Source organism: Nymphaea colorata, chromosome 1 (genome assembly GCF_008831285.2).
Source record: "Nymphaea colorata isolate Beijing-Zhang1983 chromosome 1, ASM883128v2, whole genome shotgun sequence".
NCBI classification, from domain to species: domain Eukaryota; kingdom Viridiplantae; phylum Streptophyta; class Magnoliopsida; order Nymphaeales; family Nymphaeaceae; genus Nymphaea; species Nymphaea colorata.
In genome coordinates, this window is record NC_045138.2 from 11327516 (window position 1) to 11349849 (window position 22334).

Genomic DNA, 22334 nt, shown 5'->3' on the forward strand with positions numbered 1-22334 from the left:
TAGCGAAACATACTAGAGTAAGCATAGGCCCAATTTTCGTGACTAACTCACCAGATAATTGGGATAATTCCTGCAGTAATTAACTTAGGGTTTTACTTTTACCATTTACTTGGGTAAATGAGATATCGACGTGTCTACTGGTTGAGCCCTACTAGAGATGATTCAACATCCATGTAGGATATCCCTAAGGATACACCCAATCCTAGTTGGTATGCTAACTAATTAATACTCTTATCTCATTTAATTGAGTTAATATTAGATAATTAAATTGTTAAAATGTGTTAACTTCTTGTCGTTGGTACCATATCAACACCATCAACATAGGTTGGTGCAACTCAACATTTTTTATGAGAAGAGACTAAAAGCAATAGAGCATGTAGAGGTGTATAATCAATAAGTTCATCACTTTGCTAAGTTGATCATTGAAAGGAAGTTAAAGGTGAATGATGGTAAAAACATCTCAACTTTTCCACCATTTAAAATTATCATTTTGCCCCTAATCTGCACATTTTAAAGCAATGTAATTCTTGACTCAAAGTCATCGTCAAGATATTTGCTAGGATTTGGATTTGCTAAAATGTAGGACATCCCTAATTCTCGTAGTTTGACCTTAAGCCATTTTTGCCATTTCACCCTCAAACCCTAGGAAAAACTTTAAAAATAGACCAACTTAGATGGATTATTTCAACCAACCTAGTTTTAGGCTTACAGCGTACCCATGAACCTTTATCTTGAGATTATTGGCATTTTTCTCACCCAATTAAACCTAGTGGGCCCATTTCTCTAGAAATCGCAATTTCTAGCTTTTTTTTTTCATCTGATGCCTAAACTAAGCTTAAGACAATTATTCATACTCCCACAACTTAGCTTTAGTGGCTTATTGTAACATTTGGTGTTTTCAAGGTATTGGGTGGATCTGAATCAGGGTCCAAATCTGGACCCGTGTTGCACATCAGGGGGGCTCTCTCCCTCTCACTGTTCTGCATTAACGAAGAGGAACAAGAGGTGAAAGAAGAAGTAGCTCAAGGAGAAGAAGAACTGAGGAGGCAGCTGGAATTTCAGTAGATGTAATCTCCCCCCTCTCCTTGCTATCTCTTGTTTCCTCTCATTCTTCTCATGTCCCTTCTCTTTTTCTGGTTCTCTCTCCCGCTCAATCGAACTCTTTCTCTCAATCTCGACGATTTGGGTTAATAGAAGAAGAGGAGGAAGAAGGCATAGCTAAGAAGAACATGTGAGGAAGGAGCAGAATCGGAGGAGGCAACGAAGGTAATTTTACTCTCACCCTTTTACTTTCTCCATCACTCACGTTCTTTGTCCAGCCATTCTCCTCTGTGCTCCCATTTTCTCACCCGCTCAATCAACTAATCCCTCTCTCTGTCTCATGGTCTCTCCATCACTCAAAACTTTACCACTCAGACCTTCTCTTGGTCTTGCTTCTAGTCTCTCTCCCTTACACTTACCTCACACCTCCTGCTCACTCTTGCAATCATTAGCACATTGTCCCTCTTGTGCCCTCTCTCTTGGTTTCTCTCTGTCGTTTTCCCTCTCTTCTGAGTGTCTCCCTCAATCGAGCCCTCTCTCATGGCCCCCTGGTCCCATGCACTCTCTCACGCCAGATTTCTCTCTTTTTCTCTTTTGCTTCCTCTCACTCTTGTTAGTGTTGATTTTTGGGATTGATATTTTGGGAGAACATGATTTCTTCCACTTACCAGCAAATAGGGAGGTTGGTAGGCGGTAGCGATGGATTGCCTTGACGTTTGTTGGTAGGAGGACTAGAGGGGCTGCCATGGAAGACTATATCAGTTTAGGTTCCCTAAGAGGGGTGACAGAGGCCTAATGGAGCCTATTTTGTTTGAGTGCATGAATAATTATCTCTTGAGTCAAGCATGGTAGAGATCTTATTGCATTAGGAAATGTTTAGGACTGCTTTGGAGTGGCATTAATATATGCTATGTGTTGTTGGATTTTGCAATGCATATGGGAAGGGAGTACTTATGATTTTTTTGTATGTGAAATTTATGGTTTGAAGGGAAAACGCAACATGCAGGTTATTAGGGTCTGAACATACATTAAGGTACGATGAAAATGCTCATTCATGTTAATTTGATTAATTTATATTCTCTTAGTAGTGAGCTAATGTCGTCATCACTGAATTGACAATGGAGAAGTATAATTGCATACATGATGTCTCAACAACGTGTTAGCCACCTAGATTAGGTGTCTAATTAATTGATAAGATGTGGAGTGATGTATTTGGGAAGGTTCATGCTTAGTGAAGGTTCACGCTTAGTGACCTCATAAATATGAGAAAAACATAAAAGAAAGTTCTACAAGCCCATTCAACCTATCAGCATCTGCTCGAGTCAATACTTGCAATTTGGTGGTCCTATTTCTTACCTAAATAGATTTTAGAGTAAAGAGGATAGAAAACTTATTACTTTAAGTTTTTGTAGGTGGACTCGGTACATCGAGCAAACTCCTATCTGGCATAAAAAATTGGATTGAATGTTGCATTCCCGAGTGGGGGCTTCTAGGATCGTTGGATCCTATGAATAAGTTTTATTTGAATGATGTGTGATATGACATGTTTATTGACGTATGCATGTTTGTGTAAGATTGATTGATTATGATATTGATTAATTGTTTTTAAAATGTTAGGTGGGATATTGAGTTGAGTACCTCCTCCATCTTGATTATGCATTAATGAGCATCCTAATGTGATATTTTCCTAAAACTACTATGAGTCAATCAAGAATCGAGATTAATCTACGTGGTTCAGTGAAATTTTCATATGAAATGATTATTATAGTTTGATTGTTGTGATTGTTATGAGTTTTTTGTCTACATTGCCATTGAGAAATGATTTGATTGAATTGACTTAACAGGTAGAAGTACTCATAGAGTATGGTTTGGCTATCCAAGAGTATTGATTGAGTATATGACCTTATGAAGGCGGTTTGTGGGTCTGGTTGCACTTAAGAAGTGAACTAGCCATGGGTGCTAGCCAATCTCATTTTGAATGTGTTTTAATAATGATAAACTAAGAAAGAATAGTTGATTACAGGACAATAGGTTATGGCAATACGTTATAAGGTTGCCTCATGATTACAGGACAACAGGACAATAGTTGCCTCATGATATCGTTGTGTGTTATGCTTAGAGCGTTGGCTCCCACATTCCCAACCTAGGTGTTATAAGAAAGACTGAGTAACTTATATTGAAATTTACACATCCTTGGTGTATTGCTCTATCGTTGCGGTGTGTATAGAGTCATATTGTTGTGGGCCACCACTAGAGTTGTCTCCCTATTATAGATCACCTGCGGTGTGCACACGTTTGTGTTTTGCATCCACATAAATTGTCAATTAACTACAATGAATATGAAAGAAATGAATGTGAATGAAACAAATGAGACTAATATGTGAATTGATTATAGCTATTGAGTCATCCCTACATATTGTGAAATATGTAACGGACAATAATGACAGTTCATGTGAATGCACATATGCATTGTGATATCATAGTGATTATGTTTCTTTATATTGTGTTTTGCATCCACATGAATTGTCAATTAACTATAATAAATGTGAAAGAAATGAATGCGAATGAAACGAATGAGATTAATATGTTAATTGATTATAGCTATTGAGTCATCCCTACATATTGTGGAATATGTAACAGACAATAATGACACTTCATGTGAATGCACATATGCATTGTGATATCATAGTGATTATGTTTCTTTATATATTGGACTCTAGATTTGAGCTCTTACCTTAGAGAATTAGAGATTTATCTAGTTTGTCGCCAGACTACGAAGGATCGGCCTTCCGTTATTTATCCACTGTCTCAGGGTGATAAGGAGATAAAGACCCATCTACAATTGATGAAGCTGCCTGAACAGACCCAATAGGAGATGGTAAAGAATTCTTGCCCTGCTTAGATGCAACATTTCTTCCTAAGGATGCACCGGAAGGACGACCATGTTTATCCCAACATCTGTCTTCTAAATGTCCTATTTTACCACAATAGGTGCACTGAAATCTTCCCCTACCTCCTCCTGACCCACGACCAATGCCTCTCCCCCTGAATGAACCGCGTCCACGACCTCCTGAGGCTACCAAGGCCGAAGCCTGTAAGTCACTAGAGGGCTGAGAAAGGGTCACAGCAAGACGACTGAGTCTGTTGTAGGCGTCGGCTAGGTCAGGGATTTCTGCTCCAGTCAACATCTGAGTCTTTACTACAGCATATTCAAGGGAGAGACCCTGTAAAAACTTCACAACTATAGACTGTTCACCATGAGTTTTATGACATGTTGGACATGTGGGACGTAATGCTTTAAGTCGTTCATAGATGGACTTGAGGGAAGTGAAGTACTGAGCAAAACTTTGATCACCCTATTGCAAATTAAGTAATTCCTCCTCCACCTGCAATATCTTGCTAACATTCTTGTCATTTGAGTAAGTTTGTTTCAAGAAATCCCACATTTGTTTGGCCGAGGTATAGTATGCAATAGTTGATGCTATTTGTGGTTGCACACTATTCATGATCCATGACATGACAATATTATTATCTCCCTTCTATGAAGCATATTTTCCACTCTTTTCGACAGGCTCATTTTCTTCTATAACATGCTCCTTGTCATATCCAATCACTGACATCATAAACACACAAGACCAAATCTCATAGTTAGATCCATCTAACTTTACCGTAGAACCATAAGAGAATGGGTTTCCTTCACGTTTAACCTCATGAGAAAAATCAGTCCTGAGATTTTCAGCCATTGCAAATCTATCCACAAGGGATCAACAACCACAGGCAAAAGAAATTATATATATATATATTGAAAAAGAATCAGCAAGACCAAACTTCCCACACAGCCACGTTAGATGCACAAGAGCAAGCAAACCGTTGTCCAACTATTGACAGCAACCCACGGCCAACAAAAAACAGCAATCTGAAAAAAAACTGGTCGCAGGCAGCTTCAAGGTAGAACAGGGCTGAATCTTCTAAAATCCGCCAAAATTCATCCAGAGCTCAGATCGAGCTGAATTTTGGACTGAAGCTTGCTGGGATGATTATATACAGAAGCCCAAAAGATGGGGGGCAAATGCCCAACCTAAGGTCCACTCGTTGTCAAGGCAAGGAGCTGGACTGTCGCCTGTCACAGGCTATTTCAGAACAGGGCAGGGCAGCTCCTCCTCACGATCTCAGCAGGAAACAAGCAAATCCAGTCTTAACCAACCAACAACTTGTCTATTTATGTATCTAACGCAGCTGTACCACACATTAATTTTCACACATCATGGATAACGACATCAGATAAATGTAATCAATGTAAACTGCCACAAAAAAATCATAAAGAGTAGTCCTCCACTTGGCTGCCTTGATCATAGACCACATCAACCCATAAGAGTCCAAACGACTGGAGTCTATTCACGCATACTTCCTAGCGTGAATAGACTCCTCCACCTAGTTTCGTTGCTGAAAATCAGTCAACTAGAACAAATGAGAAGAGAAGAAGGAAGAGACGAAAGAAGAGGAAGGAGAACAATATGGTGGAAGAGATAGCCTGAGAAGGAGAAGGAGGGTCGCCGGCTGTTCACGTCACCTCGCCAGATTCACGGACGTCTGCAGCCTATCGCCGGCTGTTCAAGTTGCGTCGCCAGTCACGTCCCGCTCTGATACCATGTTGCAGCCTTGAAACGTGGAGAGAGAGAGAGAGGGCTGAAGACGTGAGAGTTGAGAAGAAAAGAACACATTTAATTCACTAACCCTAATCTCTATTATAAAGAGATTAGGGTAGAAAGAAGATTTACAGATTACATCAATCTAAAATAAAGAAAATATTAAAGAGATCTTATAACTCTTTAATATTACAAAGAACCACCTAGAAACATAAACATTCTTATTTCAACAATATCTGACTTAAAAATCTTTCTGGTATGCTTTCTCTTGTTTCCTATTTCAATGCTCCTCTTTGTTTCATTGGTTCTACAACTTAGAATCTTTTCAAGTCTTTAAGAATTTGTTTAGTTGATCTCGCAACCTTCAAGAGACTCCCCAGCCTCCCAAGTCCAAGTTGTTAGAACAAAGCAATGAAGAAAGGTAGAAGGAAGAAGTCGAAGCCAACCAATTCATAGGTAGATTGGTTATGGTATCTCCAGTGGGTAGCTCTCTCTCTCTCATACTTTCTTCTATTCTCAGCATGGAATATCATTCTTTTTAAGCTTTTATGTTGATTCAAATAAGATATTAAAGTTGAATTTGCATCATGAATTCAGTAGGTACCATTCACTCTTTGAAGAGAGAAATGGGGATGTTGGTGTTTTCTAGAGGAGTGTTTACGTTCAAACTTTGTTCAAATTGCATGCAACCTTGATGGAAACATAATAACTCGCTTTCGTTCCAAGTATAGAATAAACTCAACATGTTGGTGAGTGAATTGACCTTTCATAGTGCTTTAATGAATCAAACGTCCAAACTAGTTCGCTCAATGTTTAAATGCTCTAAATGTTATCCTTCAACCTGAGGAATAACGTGAAACACATGCACTTGCATGAACGTAAGATTTGGAAAAGGGTTGGCTTTAGAAAAACTAGGGTGACTCTGTCGGCTTATGAAAATGTCTGCCGTTTCATCATGTGGCTATGATATGCAACCTCGAACTACAAGATGCATACATGTTGGAAAGTGACGTTAAAAATCAATTTTGGAACATGGAACATGAATTTGAAGTAGATATTGGAATCCATGTAGACAATTAACTGATTTTGTATTCACATACAAGGACTAGTGTCTCATAACATGTTATGCACTGGCTGGAGTTTCCACATGAATCCTAAATGTGGAAATGAATTGGAACATAATTTATAATATAGTGTGAAAACCAAATTCAGAAAGAGATTTAGGTTGAGGACTTGGAAAGCAACTTTAGAATAACATTTGGAATGAGAATTCAAAACTATATTAAAAATCAATTTTGGGAAAGAGATTTAGAAATCATGATGCAAGTTTGAAACTGTATCTTATAAGGTGCGAAGGCATTCGACCTTCACCAGGTAGGAAGCTCCAACTAAGTACATGGATAGTGCCAAAACCACATTAGTTTCAAAGAGGATAGTGCATGTGTGTGGTGACATTCATATTGATTAACTTGTAAAAGTTAAAACTATGTGCAGAGATGCATGACAAACCACAATGTGCATGCAAACAAGCAAAGAAACTATATGCACATGACAACCTAACTAATGCATAAAAGACAAAAAGCAAATTAAACAACTCAAACAAAAGCATGTGTACATCGAAGGTGAATTCATTGACATGGTATTTTTTATGATGCGGCCACAACTATTTGAAGCTCTTACGTTTAGTCTTATGTCAAATTATTCATTTTCTTAAATAAGATTCTATAACTTTCAATTTGAAAAAACTTTTGAAGAATCAAATCACTCCTTATAAATCGTATTCACTAATCCAGAAAGAGTCAATACCCATGCACAAGGGCTTTGGTGCAATAGCTTGAAGAATTTTAATTATTTCATATCAAGAGAGAGTTCAACCACTTTATTGATGGTTTGGCTAGTCTGGACTCCATTGTAGCATTTTAAAAACAGAACCCTGCAGAGCTTTTGAAGTTAGGAGACTCACTCAACCGGTTTATAAATCGCACGAACAAGTCAATCAGTCAAGTCAATCGAAGGAACCTAGTATCAGAACATTAAGAATTACTCAAAAACAGAAAAATTTCTTTTAGACATGCCGAAAAGAGAACGGATGGTCATTTAGAGGTTATCTAGGACATTTTCATCTTAGCAGGAGTCATGTACAGGGAGGCTACTTTCACGACCTTGACCAAGATAAGGTACAAGCAACAATTAAAGAGGCATATGAGGGAATTTGTGGTGGTCACGTTGGCTACCAAACCCTTCTTGGTCAGGCAAATAATATGAGCAGGTCACTAATGGTCGACCACGCAACATAACTGTTATAAACATATCAAAGAGTGCCTCAAATGTTAGACACATGTTGACTTGTTTCATGTCCCAATAGCATATCCCCAACTCAATGATATCACAGTGACCATTCTCCATGTGAGCTTTTGATGTGGTAGGTCCTATCTGCATCGAAGTAACACATCGAAGTAACACAAGTACTTTCTAATAGTTACATAATATTTTATTAAGTGGGCTGAGGATATCACTATAAAAATTGTAGAAGGAAAGCATACATCTTTTATCCAGAAGAATATTATGAGTAGATTAAGTGTGCCATTCCTCTATGTCTCATTACCTTCAAGTGAATGACCAAGTTGAAACCACTAACAAAATCTTGAACAAGATTTTGAAAAAAAAAACTTGTGATGACGGGTCATGACGGGCATCAAAAGATTTATGATGCCCTATAGGCCTACAAGACCACGATCAAGACACCTACTAGTGCTACCTATACCGAGCTTGTACAGAGGACTCACTTGGTGTTGCCATACACATACAAAAGCGTGCATTCAAATTTGTGTCCCTAGCTAAACTTCTCATAAGGAGACGCAAAGGATGTTGCAATTGTACCTCTTGGATGAAAAGAAATTCTAAGCAGCCGAGCGTCCAGAAGCATATCAATAGAAGGTGGCCCAATGCAAATTCAAGTTGAACGAGTTAATATTGAGATCCACCAATTCATAGCACACGATAGAAATGAGCATCAACCTCCATGAAAATTCTTATTAATTAATTCATGCCAATGGAGCTGAATTGCCCTCCAATTGAAACAGTTCTATATACAAATTGATGTATTATTATTTATCTATCAAATAAAATATACTTTTTGGTGGCCAAACTCTCTCTCTCTCTCTCTCTCTCTCTCTCTCTCCATGATCAATATCCTAGCTTTCACCTTCATAAATGGGGCATCTTGAAAAAAAAAAAAAATTGAAATCCTTCAAGATGAATTTCAAAAGTTTTATGAAAGTTACAAACTTAGAACTTCAGAATGAACATGTCAATCCACAATCAATATAAACATTCACAAGCATTATAAGCATCACAAGCACTAAAAGCATCCAGGCACACGCATATTGGTAAGTGAATTTCACGCTCTGGCATACATGCATTAACAATCATGCAGACGCATGCTCATTGGTGTGTGAATTTCACGCTCCGTGTGCACAAAGGTTCCTTTCAAAATAATGCATTGCATAAAAAGCAACAAATAATGAACAGATTCATGTAGTGAAACTTAGTCAATATAAAAGCGTGAATTTAACATCTGCATCCAAGGATATAAACAGCTTGGAAGCTCTTAATCCTCCAAGCAGTGCCTACCAAAAGCAAATAAGTCCATCTTATCATGTCAAGCAGTAATGGACTAAGGCTTCCAGGGGTTCCAAAGACAAGCGCACCAACCAGGCCTTACAACGCGAAATATTACGAATATATATAAAAAAATATGAAACCAAGAACCTGAACACCAAATCCTTCAAAAATGGAGAAAACCAGATTGGAGGAATACTCTATGGGCCTATTCTGAGAGAACATTAACCGTGTGATACTTGCTATCCAAGCAAATTTACTATGCTTAAGGTTCAAGAACTTCATCAGGCATCATCTTTTTCAACCTCCTCGAGAATAAGGGTCTTGGTAGGCTTTGCTAACAAGTCCGTGTACTCCTGGAAAGGAGATTTTGTGAAGCGAGTCTCTCGCCAGAAATCAGGAGTAAGGAAGCCATATGTCTTCAATAGACAATCAAAAGTAGCCTTCAAAGCACAAAAGAAGAACGATTGTCAGCCATCTCAAGACACAAAAGCTGCAAAGAATAAAGGTGTAGTACGAAGATGCTATGATCAAAAGGGGTTCGTAACATTCCAGATACATGTTGATCATACAGCACCCAGAGCACGCCATGTTTTCCCATTTCCCCAACAGAAATATCTTATGGAACTAAGCAGACAGGTCATCAGTAAAAACATAATTGCTCAACAACATTCCACCATCCTAACAAGTAACAAGTAATAAAGAGAGACCCTGATTGGTGCAGGAAGCATGCTAAGAAACAGAATTTTACTAATCCAAGATAATTGGTTTTGTACTTTGTACTGATCCAGTAAACAAAGCATGAAGAACTATAAACCGTACAAATAGTATTCCCGTATTTATAACAACAGAAGTAACTTAAAGAAGGAAAGATAACATTATAAAGCAAGAGAAGTTTTCCCGAAGGCAGAAACATTTTGGCAACAGTAAACAATTCACATTCAACAGAAATACAACTGGAATAATCAGCAAGCCAACCCTGACTCGCTTAAGCCATGACTTCTGTTTGAGCCAAAACAACCAAGAAAGTTTAAGACCTCGCCTAGGCAGGGACTAAGCCTCGCCTAGGCAGGGACTAAGCACGAGTCCACGCCCGTCGCCTAAGTTCCACCACTTAGGCACGGGACATGTGTTTGAGCGCCCAACCTAGGCGCCAACACACCTAGTCCATGAGAAAGTGAAAAGTCACTTTCCCTTTCAATTAAAATTTCTTAATTGAGTACATATTGTTATGTACTTTATTTTGTATTGAGCATGTGTTTTTATGTATTGTTATGTTGATTATGTTGTAATATGTATACTGTTATATGTATATACTGTTAGTCAGTAGTCACTTAGTCTGTTATATAGTATTGTGATCAATGTTGTAAAAAGCGTATCGTAAGGCGTATCGGTCGGGCTTTAAGATACGCCGTATCGTAACGTATCGTAACGTATCGTAACCGTATCGTAACCGTATCGTAAATTTTAAAAAAATAATAATAATAAATCAGAAAAAAAAATTAAAAAAATCAAAAAAATCATAAAAAATCAGAAAAAATTAAAAATAATAAATTCTTCATAGAAAACATGGTTTAGTCTTTTAGATAATGATAAGACTTATTATTTTGCTAAATGCTATAAACTTACACGTTCACGGTTCATCATTCATACTTCATAGACATAAAAATTCATAACAATATCATTCTTTTTCATCTTTATCTTCATGGTTTAAAAAAAACCATTTCCTCTCAATGGGAATCAGCCACCCATGCACAAATCCATGGTTTAATAGATGATTTCACGGTGACAATCGATGATTTCACAATGGAAATCAATGATTTCCCTCTAAAACGGTACAATCTATAGATTAGAAATGAGGAAGGGGTGGGTTTTTATAAAAAAAACTCGAAAAAATGGGGTTCAAGTCTCCTTTTTAGAAATCAGCCCGTATCGTACGATACGGGCCGTATCGCACCGTATCGTACGATACAGGTACGATACACCCCCATTTGCGATACAGGGGGTGTATCGTATCGTTTTTTGCAAACGATACGATACGTATCGTACGATACGTCAATGTTGTACGTATCGTACGATACGACCCCGTATCGTTTGAAGAAAACGATACGATACACCCCCCGTATCGTAAAAAGGGGGTGTATCGACCCTGTATCGCACGTATCGTACGATACAGGGCCCGTATCGTACGATACAGGGCCCGTATCGTACGATACGGGGCGATACACCCCGTATCGTACGATACGGCCTAAAAACGCAAAAGGGGGCCGAGACCTACTTATTCGGCTTCTTTTTCAAATTTTTCTTCTGTTCTTCATTTCTAACGCTTGGATAGTGCCGTGAGGGAGGGCGATCGTTCATTTTCACCGTGAAAAACTTGATTTTCATCGTCAAATCGAAGATTAAGTGGTCGATTTGTGCGTGGGTGCTTGATTTTCGTGGGAAGGAAAGGGGTTTTCTTCATTTCAGACATTTCTTCTTCGTAAGGTATGAAATCTCATGTTCTTACCATGTATTCTTAATTTTTTACCGTATAATCGTAGATTTGAAGACTTTGAGTGTTTTTCATTAAGTTTTTACCATAAGATTTCGTTTTTTTTTTGAAGATATGGATCCTACATGGCAATGGTGCGAAAGGGTGAAGGAGAATAACCGTTTGAAACTCAAATGTGGCTTCTGTGGGCATACACTTTCAGGAGGGATTATTAGAATGAAACACCATTTGGCAGGGACCTCCAAAGATGCGTCTCCTTGTGTTGGAAGACCAAACAAACCTTTGCCTCCATTTGTGCGTCAACAATGTTTAGATATGCTTCATGCTTTACGTCAAAAGAGAATACAAAAAGAAACTGAAGATGCAGATGTAGGCTATAATGTGCCTTTGGAAGATGAAGAAGAAGAGGAAGAAGCTTATGAATGTGATGATGAAGACGATAGCAGTCTAAGAACAGATTTGGAGACCTCAAGAGGTAGAGATCGTAGAGGAAAAGGGATTATGTATGAAGGAGGTCGATCTGGCATAACGGGAAGGAAGAGGAGAGGCACAACAGATGTTAGGGCCAGGCGTGGTATGCGACCACCTAGTGGTAGAGTTCCTACTGGTAGGTCTAGTGTTGGCTCTATTAAGAGTTTTTTCCCTTCATATACCAGCCCAGGTGGTCAGTCGCAGATTCGTGCTGCTATGACATCTAAAGATATGCTATATCATGCACAAAAGCAGGTAGGGCAATGGTTTTATGATGCATGTATTCCATTCAATGCAGCTAATTCTTTTCAATTCCAAGCCATGGCAGATGCAATTGCTTCTATAGGCCCCGGATTCAAAATGCCATCATATCATCAGTTGAGGGGCAAAATTCTTCAGGATACAGTCAAAGAAGTGTCTGAGCATTGCGATGAGTTGAAATTATGTTGGAAGGAAACAGGTTACTCCATTATGTCAGATGGTTGGACTGATACAAGGTCAAGAACACTTGTAAATTTTCTTGTTTATTGCCCTAAAGGTACAATGTTCTTGAAATCTCTTGACTTGTCCGATGTTCCTAAGACTGCTGAGATTTTATTCAATGTTTTTGATAATGTCGTACAAGAAGTTGGACCTGCAAACATTGTACAGTTTATTACAGATAATGCTGCAAATTATAGAGCTGCAGGAGATTTGTTATTTCAAAAGTATAGAACATTTTATTGGAGTCCATGTGCCACTCATTGTGTTAATCTAATGCTTCAAGATCTTAATGAGATGCATGATATGAAATCAGTCATTGACCAATGTCAAGAGGTAACAAAATTTATCTATAATCATGCATATGTATTGAATTTGATGAGAAAATTTACAAAAGGAGTTGAATTAATACGACCTGCACAAACTAGATTTGCCACAAATGTATTGACTGTGCAGAGTGTGGTGAAACAAAGAACTCCTTTGAGACAGATGTTTACTAGTGAAGAATGGGCTGCATATCCACATGCTCATAAAAGAAATGCTTCTTTAGTTGTAGATATTATATTCAATAACGTATTTTGAGAATCATGTGTGAAGCTATTGAAGGTTTGTGTTCCATTAGTTAAGGTTCTCAGGTTGGCTGACAGCGAGGACAGACCTTCTATAGGGTACTTATATGAGGCTATGGACAAAGCAAAAGAGGCAATTCGAGACAACTTAAAGGAAAGAAAAAGTTATATATGCCCATATGGAAGATTATAGATAAAAGGTGGACTGGACAGCTTCATCAACCTCTTCATGCAGCAGCTTATTATCTAAATCTTGCAATTAGATTTTCTCCTACATTTAAGAAGGACAGAGAAGTCATGCATGGTTTGTTAGATTGTATTAATGTGTTAGTGGAAGATTCTACAGAACAAGATGCTGTGCACAATGAGTTGGATCTATATGATAGTTGTTTTCGGAACATGGGACTACCTGCCGCCGTTCGAGCCAGCGTCCAGGTAAATACATAGAAATTTTTAATTTACTTTGCATTTGTTACATTTGATTCTTTTAAAACTTTCACATTGATTTGTTATATTTTTGTTTAGATTTGTGGTGGAATAGGTATGGGTTTGATTGTCCAAACCTAGCACGTTTTGCAGTCAAAGTCCTCAGCCAGACATGCAGTGCTAGTGGATGCGAAAGGAACTGGAGTGTGTTCCAACATATCCATAGCAAAAAAAGGAATAGGCTCGAACATAAAAGGTTGAATGACCTTGTCTTTGTTCGATATAATATGAGGTTGAAACAAATGTAATATAGGCATATAGCTTAATTAATGTTTACATATTTTGTACAATATATTTATATGAAATTATATACTAACAAATTTTCTCTTATTTAATGTAGAGAATTAGAAAAATCATTAGCAAGGAAGCACACATCTCAGTTCGATCCTATCAGCTTGGAAAATTTTGACGATCTAGAGCCATGGATTGAAGAAGAACCAGCTACAATATTTGATGATGAAGATCTTGAATGCTTCAACCTTGAAGTTGAAGCAACAGAAGGCTTTGTTGATGAAGGAGAGTCTGCTACTGCTGGTGCTGGTGCTAAATATGTTGGTGAAGATCTTCCAATTCTTGACGATGAAGAAGAAGAAGAAGATGAAGATGAAGATGATGAAGATTATGAATGATGAATCATGAATGAGAGTCAAGTCAAGAGTGCTTTCATTTTATATGTATCTATGGTTGTTGAATACTTGATTGAATGTTTTATCATTTATGACTTTATCACTTTATGGCTTATGGCCTTATGCTTTGTTGAATGATATTGTATTATTATTGTTATGAATTTTGATGTTTATGAATGATGAACGCGTAAGTTTATAGCAATAATAAGTCTATCATTATCTCAAACATGTTTTCTATGAACAATTTATTATTTTTAATTTTTTCTGATTTTTTTATGAATTTTCCGATTTTTTTTAAATTTTTTCTGATTTATTAATAATTTTTTAAAAAAATTTACGATACGTTACGATACGTTACGATACGGCGTATCTTAAAGCCCGACCGATACGGCTTACGATACGCGTTTTACAACATTGCGATACGTACAACACTGATTGTGATACCTCATACTTATTATAAATAGACATTAGTATGGTTACGTTACGTACTTATATCATATAGTAATATGTATTGTTACTTTGTTATACATGTTATAAACTTATATGTATATATACCATTATGTCAAATTGTATTGTAATAGAATTTGTTATTCTTGTTATATATATTGTACTACATGTTATATGTATGTACTGTTATGTACAGTCTGTTATACCTGTTACATAATATTTCATCAACATATTATATGTATATACAGTTAGCCTGTTATAAAATATGTAATATTGTGATACCCGTTACATGTATATGTTAGTATGGTTATGTACTTAATATGTATTGTTACTATTATGCACTTATATGTATACTACTGTGTACTGTTAGTCTTTCTTATTATATTAAGTCTTTAAGTACAGATGGATTAACGCCTTCCTACAGATTTACATTCCTTCTTCTAGAGATAGATTCAGTTTTTTTTTTTTTTTACTTGTATTAGATTACATTTAATGAATAATCTTACACTTATTCTATTGATTTTTCATATTCAATGAAGTCAAACAATTATTTTTTATTCTTTAAGTAGATTATGCTTGTTATATTACTACTCTCCACATTTCAAATATTAGTAATAGTTAGTCAAAATAACTTGACATATTAACAGAACTAAACTAAAACTAAAAAAAAAAATGGTTGCCTTTTCTGCCTAGGATCACCTAGGCCAGCCTACGTGCTAAGCTCTGCCTGGCAACCAGGCAGCACCTAGGCGCCTTGGCAACATAGAAAGTTTGTCAAAAAAATCTCACCCTAGTCGTTTATCAACTAAGACCTGATTAAATGATACAGACAAGTCACAGCACGACCTAAAGAAAGCACAGATGAACAAAATAAGGCCATGGTTGTCGAATGAATCCTTCTCCTTCCCTCAATCCATATAGAAATGCATGATAATACAAAATACTGAACATATTTTACATTTCAAATATATAACATTGTTCATCTTTTTTTTTTTTTGCTTTACCTCATACAGTTGTCTATAAAAAGTTGGTGACTTAAGATTAGTTAACTTTTTTTTCCTTCTCAAGGAGAGGGCCGTTAAGTAGTCTGGGCCTTACAAGGCTCCTGATTATCAAAATACAAACAATGATTAGCTAATTTAGTATAAGACTTCATTATTTTGATTTGAGGTCTCACTTCTATTGGTTTTATTTTTTCACAATAGGAAAATTAAAAGTCGTATGTTTTCCTTTCTACATAATAAACTAAAGAAGATGATGTGGCCTGCCCGAGCCATGAGAGTGGGAACTGGCTATCGGAAACCGAGTCTCTAGATTGCCGAAAAGAAGTGCATGATACATGCATAACTGAAAAGTTTCCTCATTCTGGAAACCATCTATCTTTTTACCTCAGAACAAACGACAGTACAAAACTACAACTACGGAAATGCATAATACTGGTAAAACCCATTAAACAACAAAAACCATTGGTGAACTACACTTATGAGATGCATTGGGCCATAAAAAGATTGTAATGCTGAAAACTGAACCACAAGAACAACCAAATTTAACAAGAACGGAAAGGATGAATGGGATATCAGGTTAATGCACAAAAACTACAAATAGATTTTCAAAAATAATAAGAATTTAAATAGAAATCGCGAACCTGAAGAAAACACACATATCAATTATCGATCATTTCTCATCGAGAAAAACAAACTACACAATTCTTTCCCTCGGTTTGCCTGCTACGACTAACGACTAAAGAAACATTCCAGATCCAAACGTTTTGGAACAGTAAAAACAACTAGAACAAAGAGTTCAGTAGAATATAGAGAAAGGAAGATACGGACCTTGACGAAGTTTCCAAGAGTCTTGGTTGAGCCGCGAGACGAGGTGAATACGTCCTCGATTCCCGCAAACTGCAGAACCTTCTTCGGTACCCTAGCAGCGACGATACCGGAACCCCTGGGCGCCGGAACGAGCCGGACGGTTACTGAACCACACTTTCCGGTGACCTTGCAGGGAACGGTATGGGGCTTGCCGATCTTGTTCCCCCAGTAACCCCTGCGAACGGGGATGACGGAGAGCTTAGCGAGGATGATGGCGCCACGGATGGCCGTCGCGACCTCCTTACTGCACTTGACCCCGAGGCCAACATGGCCATTGCCGTCACCGACCACAACGAAGGCCTTGAATCGTGTGCGCTGCCCTGCGCGTGTCTGTTTCTGGACGGGCATGATCTTCATGACCTCGTCCTTGAGTAGGGGCCCAAGTAGGGACTCCACGATCTGGTGCTCCTTCACGGGGAGCGAGTGCAAGTAAATCTGCTCCAGTGTACGGATGCGCCCTTCCTTGACGAGGCGTCCGAGTTTCGTGACTGGAACCCACTTCTCCTCCTCGTCGCGGCGAGCACCCCCACGGCGGCCTCCGCCGCGGCCTCCACGACCCCGGTCACCGCGACCACGGTCACCGCGACCTCCTCCCCGACCGAAGCCCCGTCCGAAACCACCTCTCTCTGCCATCTCCGGCTGTCGGATTCCGATCGTCTATCCACGTTTGGCGCTACCGCCAATCGAGCGGAACGGAGAAAGCAAGGACAAGAGGAGGTGGAAGCGAGACGAAAGACTCAAACAGCAACTTCGACTACAAAAGCCCTAACACCTTTCCATTCCAGGGTTTCTTGTGCGGGCAGCGAGGGAGATTACGGATTTGCCCAATTTCAAGCGCTGCTGCAAGAACCAAACCTAGAATCGAGAGGGTCATCTCGAGTAGCACATGAAACGAGGTTGAGATCTGTTCCCAAATGGGACGAGACGATTATCTCAATGAAGAAAGCTTTTTAGTAAATGGACGTTGAGACGGTGGGTTTGAATTTATATGAATCTCTGATAGATCTAAGAAGTAATTCTGATATAGATCTGTATCCGACTAAATTATTAAAAAATAAATACCGACAAAAAAAGTCTGATATCCTATTAAGAAATTGGATCGGATTTGGATTTAAAAAATGGCATTTGATCACATTCAAATTTTGATTTGGATTTAAATGTTTAATCTAATTCATTTGAGTTCAAATATGATTTAATTTTAAATATATATCCTACATTTAATGTTAATATATTCTAAAAGCTAATTCTTAACGTATAGTAATGCGGTTAGAATTGGTTTAAAAGATGGATTTAGATTCGGTTGTAAATTTAAAAATCAGATTCTGATAGCGAATTCTTGCTTGGATTCAGTTATGATATAGGCTTTTTATTCAACTCAAAATTCGGATATGAATTTAAAAATCAGATTCTAATAGTGAATTCGTGCTTAGATTCGGTTATGATATAGACTTTTCTTCATTTCAATATGAATTCATATATGAACATGTGTACATCAAAAGAAAAAGAAGACGAAGAAGAGGATATATCTAAGAGTACATTCATTTTCTCATTCGATCCATTGACATTCCTAACTAGATGTGCCTGACACCATGTCCACCTGATCAACAGAAAAAAGAAAGAGTTTGGAATAAAAGCTATCAAATTATAGTAAACGAAAGGGAAGATAGAAAAGAAACAGGACAATAAGAAGGAAAAAAGATTGATGTTGGTAATGCGACTTTTGGCCCCACATACATTTTAAAAAAATATTGGCGGTGTGAAATATTGATAGTCATGCATCAACCAAAGTTCTAAAACTCTCATGCGATGATGAATGAGCTTCGAACTTGCAAGAAAATGGATTAAATGCATAGAATCACAGTCATAATTCAACTTTGCTGATCGAGAAAGAATTGTTCAACATAAGGTAATTCAATTACAACCAGTCGACACTCAATTGCAGTGCCAAATACATTGAGGCAATGAGAACTAAGCAAATGAAAGTTTTAATAAACTTTCAATACCATGATCTAGGAAATATTGAAGCACCAAACTAGGCCGCAGACCTGAAACATAAACAAATTAAACTTAAAGCACAATAACTTTAGAAAATCACAAGTAACAGATAAAAACACAACTCAACTATCAAAACACTAAACAAATTGTCGAAGTCTCATCACAGCTCCTTATCTTAATTTTAAGAAGACATAATGTTTAGACTCATGTACCAATAATTAACAGCGAAATGATGTTTACCTAATAATTCCAAGTCCTAGACAAGACTCAAAGCCAACTAATTAGAGTGAGCTACATCTCTAGTCTAAATGGCTGAAATAAAGAAAACCTAATGGAAGGACATACATGCCCTTATGTTATGCAGTAGACTATTATAGACAAGAGTTTTGTAATTCGCTTGGGACAAAGGGCCAATGACGTCCAAATTTTGTGTAACCGATGAGTGAAAGCTGACATACTTGAGAAAACAGCCTTCCTACAGAGTTGAGAAATCAATTGTTTTTTTTTTAAATGTGATTATACTATATTAATTTATTGAATTTTTGTTTTGGTTGGGTCCTGGAATTTTATGAAAACAAAGGGAAACCTTTGTCGTAAGCAACTCAAATTATGGTTTGATAGAAATAAAGTGAAGTACCGTTAAGAATATTTTGCGTACTGCGGTCTGTGAGTGAAATTAACATTACTTTCACTTATACAATGATTAGCACTCAATGCAAACATACTTAATCGCAACTGTAACACCATAAAAGCATAAAACTGACATATCAAACTAAGCCTAATCTAACGTGACCCTATACAAACCTAAGGAATTAATTCGTAAAACCCTAATTCTTGCTCACAATGCATTTAAATGAATGAATGTCATGGAATGGATTAGTACGATCTTAAAATGATATCTATATGGTATAGAATGATATGAATACATGCTGGAGATATGATGATATGATCTAACTATTTGATATCCTATACGATCTGACATAAATATGTAATCCACGTATATGAATGTATGAATGCTTATGCATTTGAATAATGAATAATGATGGATGAGGATGACTGTAATCATGACATGCCATTCATGTCATGCATGGATAGATGTTGACATGAGGACATGACATGACAAAGTGTTGCATATATGATATGTAGCCTGTATGGGTATAATATGTTATGCACATAAGATGTGGGATATGATTGTTTTTATGCATGTCACACGTGCATGATGTGCTACCATAGTTTACATGGAATGACATGGGACATGTGGCCTCGCACCTACATGACATGATAATGTTAAGGATGTGCATGAATGATATTATTATCCCTATCGACAATGCATTCTGAACTCTTGATATATATTTGGACGCATGCATGTGATATTTACGCAAGTGTAGGATAAGAACAACATCATATCCACATTCTATTTCCAAAGAAGTAATATGTTTGGGGGGTTGAATGGTGGTACAGTAAGCCCACAATGTACCATGAATATTCTCATACTAATCTCATGCAATCTCCATATGACCTAGGTTTGCATGGCTACATAGCTCAAACTATGACTATGACTGGACCTAGGAAACATCCTCTTCATCCTAATCTGAACCTAATTCTATTAAACCTAGCACTAAACACATTAAAGCTAGTCTAAAGCCAATTAGATCAAATTTTGATCAATTAGAGCCTACATTACCTAGGCTAAGTCCTAGCTAAACCAATTCAAACAACCTAAAATAGTTGAGCCCAGTCCTAATGCACCTATAGGTCAACTTTGTCCAAGCCTACCTAAGCTAAAGGGACCAGTTGGCTCACTTCAATTTCAGATTTATAATCCATATCTTCAATCTAAATTCCTACCAGGATCCAATCAACAATTCCCATCGATCTTTGAATTTTGACTGAAATCTGTAGTCCAAATCTTGGACCTATTATTCATCTTCTATTTTAGATTTGAGCCTTCATCTCATATCGAAATCCAAATTTCAATGTATTATTCAACATCCACTTTCTAGAATACTATTTGAATTAGCTTTTTTTGTTCATACTTACAATCCAAACTTGGATCCCATATCCAATTTCTAGAAAATGTCCATATAGTTGAACTTGGCTTAATGTCCATCCTAATGGAAAATTCCCCCTTCTAAGATCTTAGCCGAGGTTTTAGATTTAAAATCTATTTCTGGAACCTAGATTTAAAACATATTTGTTCTCACCATTTGTCTTTATAAACGATCCCCACCCTCAATCTTAAGGTTTATCCTAGATTTTCATATGCTTTAGAAAGCTGAAACCCTGTAGGGTCGTTTGGTAGTTGAAACATTCTATGAGTATTTCATGAATCTATCCTAATGTTTGAATCAGATTTATAGAACACTAAAACTAGGTGTCTATGAACTTACCCCAATCTTTAAGGCAGATTCATGAAACATACACAAAGTGCTTTGTTTACCAAATGATCCCTAATAGACTCCTAAGGCTCCCCACCCTCCTCTTAATTAGAGACCCATAAATACCCTTCCTAGGTCTCAAGACGATGCACTTTGGAGGTAGCTAAGGAGAAACATGAAGGAGGAGGAGGAGAGCAAAGGAGTATCCATCCACAGTAAGAGTGCATCCTAGAGGAGTTTGATTCTCTCTCTCTCTCTCTCTGTTCCCACTCCCTTCTTTTGCTCTTTTTTCTTCTTCTTCTCTACATCCTCATCTTCTTTTATTTCTTCCTCTTCCTTCTTCATGCTCTTGAACCTCTATTTGTTCTCCCTTTCATTTATTTTTCTTCTTTCATCATTTAGGCTGTTATTGTTTTGATCTTAAATTAATTCATGTTTAGCACCCCCACATTTTGGCCTCTTTAGTTATGTCATGCTTTTGCCCTAGTTGCTACATGTCTGGTCATTAATTGCTTTATAGTATGTTCAAATTTATTATTCAATGTTTGTCTTTACATGTTTGTTTAGTCTATGTTTTGCTCTATTGATGCATTAGTTGTGGCTTTGTTTCCTTGAACATATCATGCATGGTGTGTTGAAGTCATTCAATAAGGTAATGCCCATTTTTATTAGAAGATGGAGATACCTTAAAAGGGCCTATATCAAAGTTTGATTTCTCTTTACATTGCATAAGTGCATATGGGATCATCTTGTGTGATTTCTCCATTTATAATGTTTAGGATCTGTTTTGCCTTCATAATCATGACATTAGGGTTATAGGTGGCCTAGCATCTTAGGGTCCATCCTTTCCAAAAACAAGTTTTATATACAAGTAGTAGGTCCTAGTTTATGATGTGTTGCATCTAGTTTATTTCATTCTAAGTTTATTCATGCATATGCACGCAAATCATGCCCTATAGTCTTCACAAATGTATGTGCATGCACCTCCCAATAAGAAATTAATAAAAATAGATCTAACTCATACAATTGACTATAGACAAGTTATGAAAAGACCTATTTCATCATAATATCTTAAGGAAACACACCTCTTTTCAAAATTTTAGAAGGTTAGAATTTCAAAATTTCCCAATTACTAAAAACCCTAGGACGTGGAAAACTATTTTCAAAATCTAGATTGACCCGTATTGAAGTTCCAAGTCCAAAATGATT

The 22334-nt window shown here is 37.2% G+C and overlaps 2 protein-coding genes across 2 annotated transcripts; one reads left to right on the top strand and one right to left on the bottom strand.

Annotated features, from left to right (window-relative positions):
• Positions 1-9225: 9225 nt before the first annotated feature.
• On the bottom strand, positions 9226-17630 carry LOC116246164 (40S ribosomal protein S2-3-like). The gene is made up of 2 exons (XM_031617887.2): positions 16714-17630; positions 9226-9751 (listed from the first exon to the last, which is right to left on the bottom strand). The coding sequence occupies exons 1-2, from the start codon at positions 17383-17385 to the stop codon at positions 9593-9595; spliced, it is 831 nt and encodes a 276-aa protein (XP_031473747.1). The 5' UTR covers positions 17386-17630; the 3' UTR covers positions 9226-9592.
• Positions 11492-16707, top strand: LOC126410423 (uncharacterized). Its single transcript, XM_050079855.1, has 2 exons — positions 11492-11795; positions 11915-16707. Exon 2 carries the CDS (start codon positions 11917-11919, stop codon positions 13333-13335), a length of 1419 nt encoding a protein of 472 aa, XP_049935812.1. The 5' UTR covers positions 11492-11795; positions 11915-11916; the 3' UTR covers positions 13336-16707.
• Positions 17631-22334: the final 4704 nt, after the last annotated feature.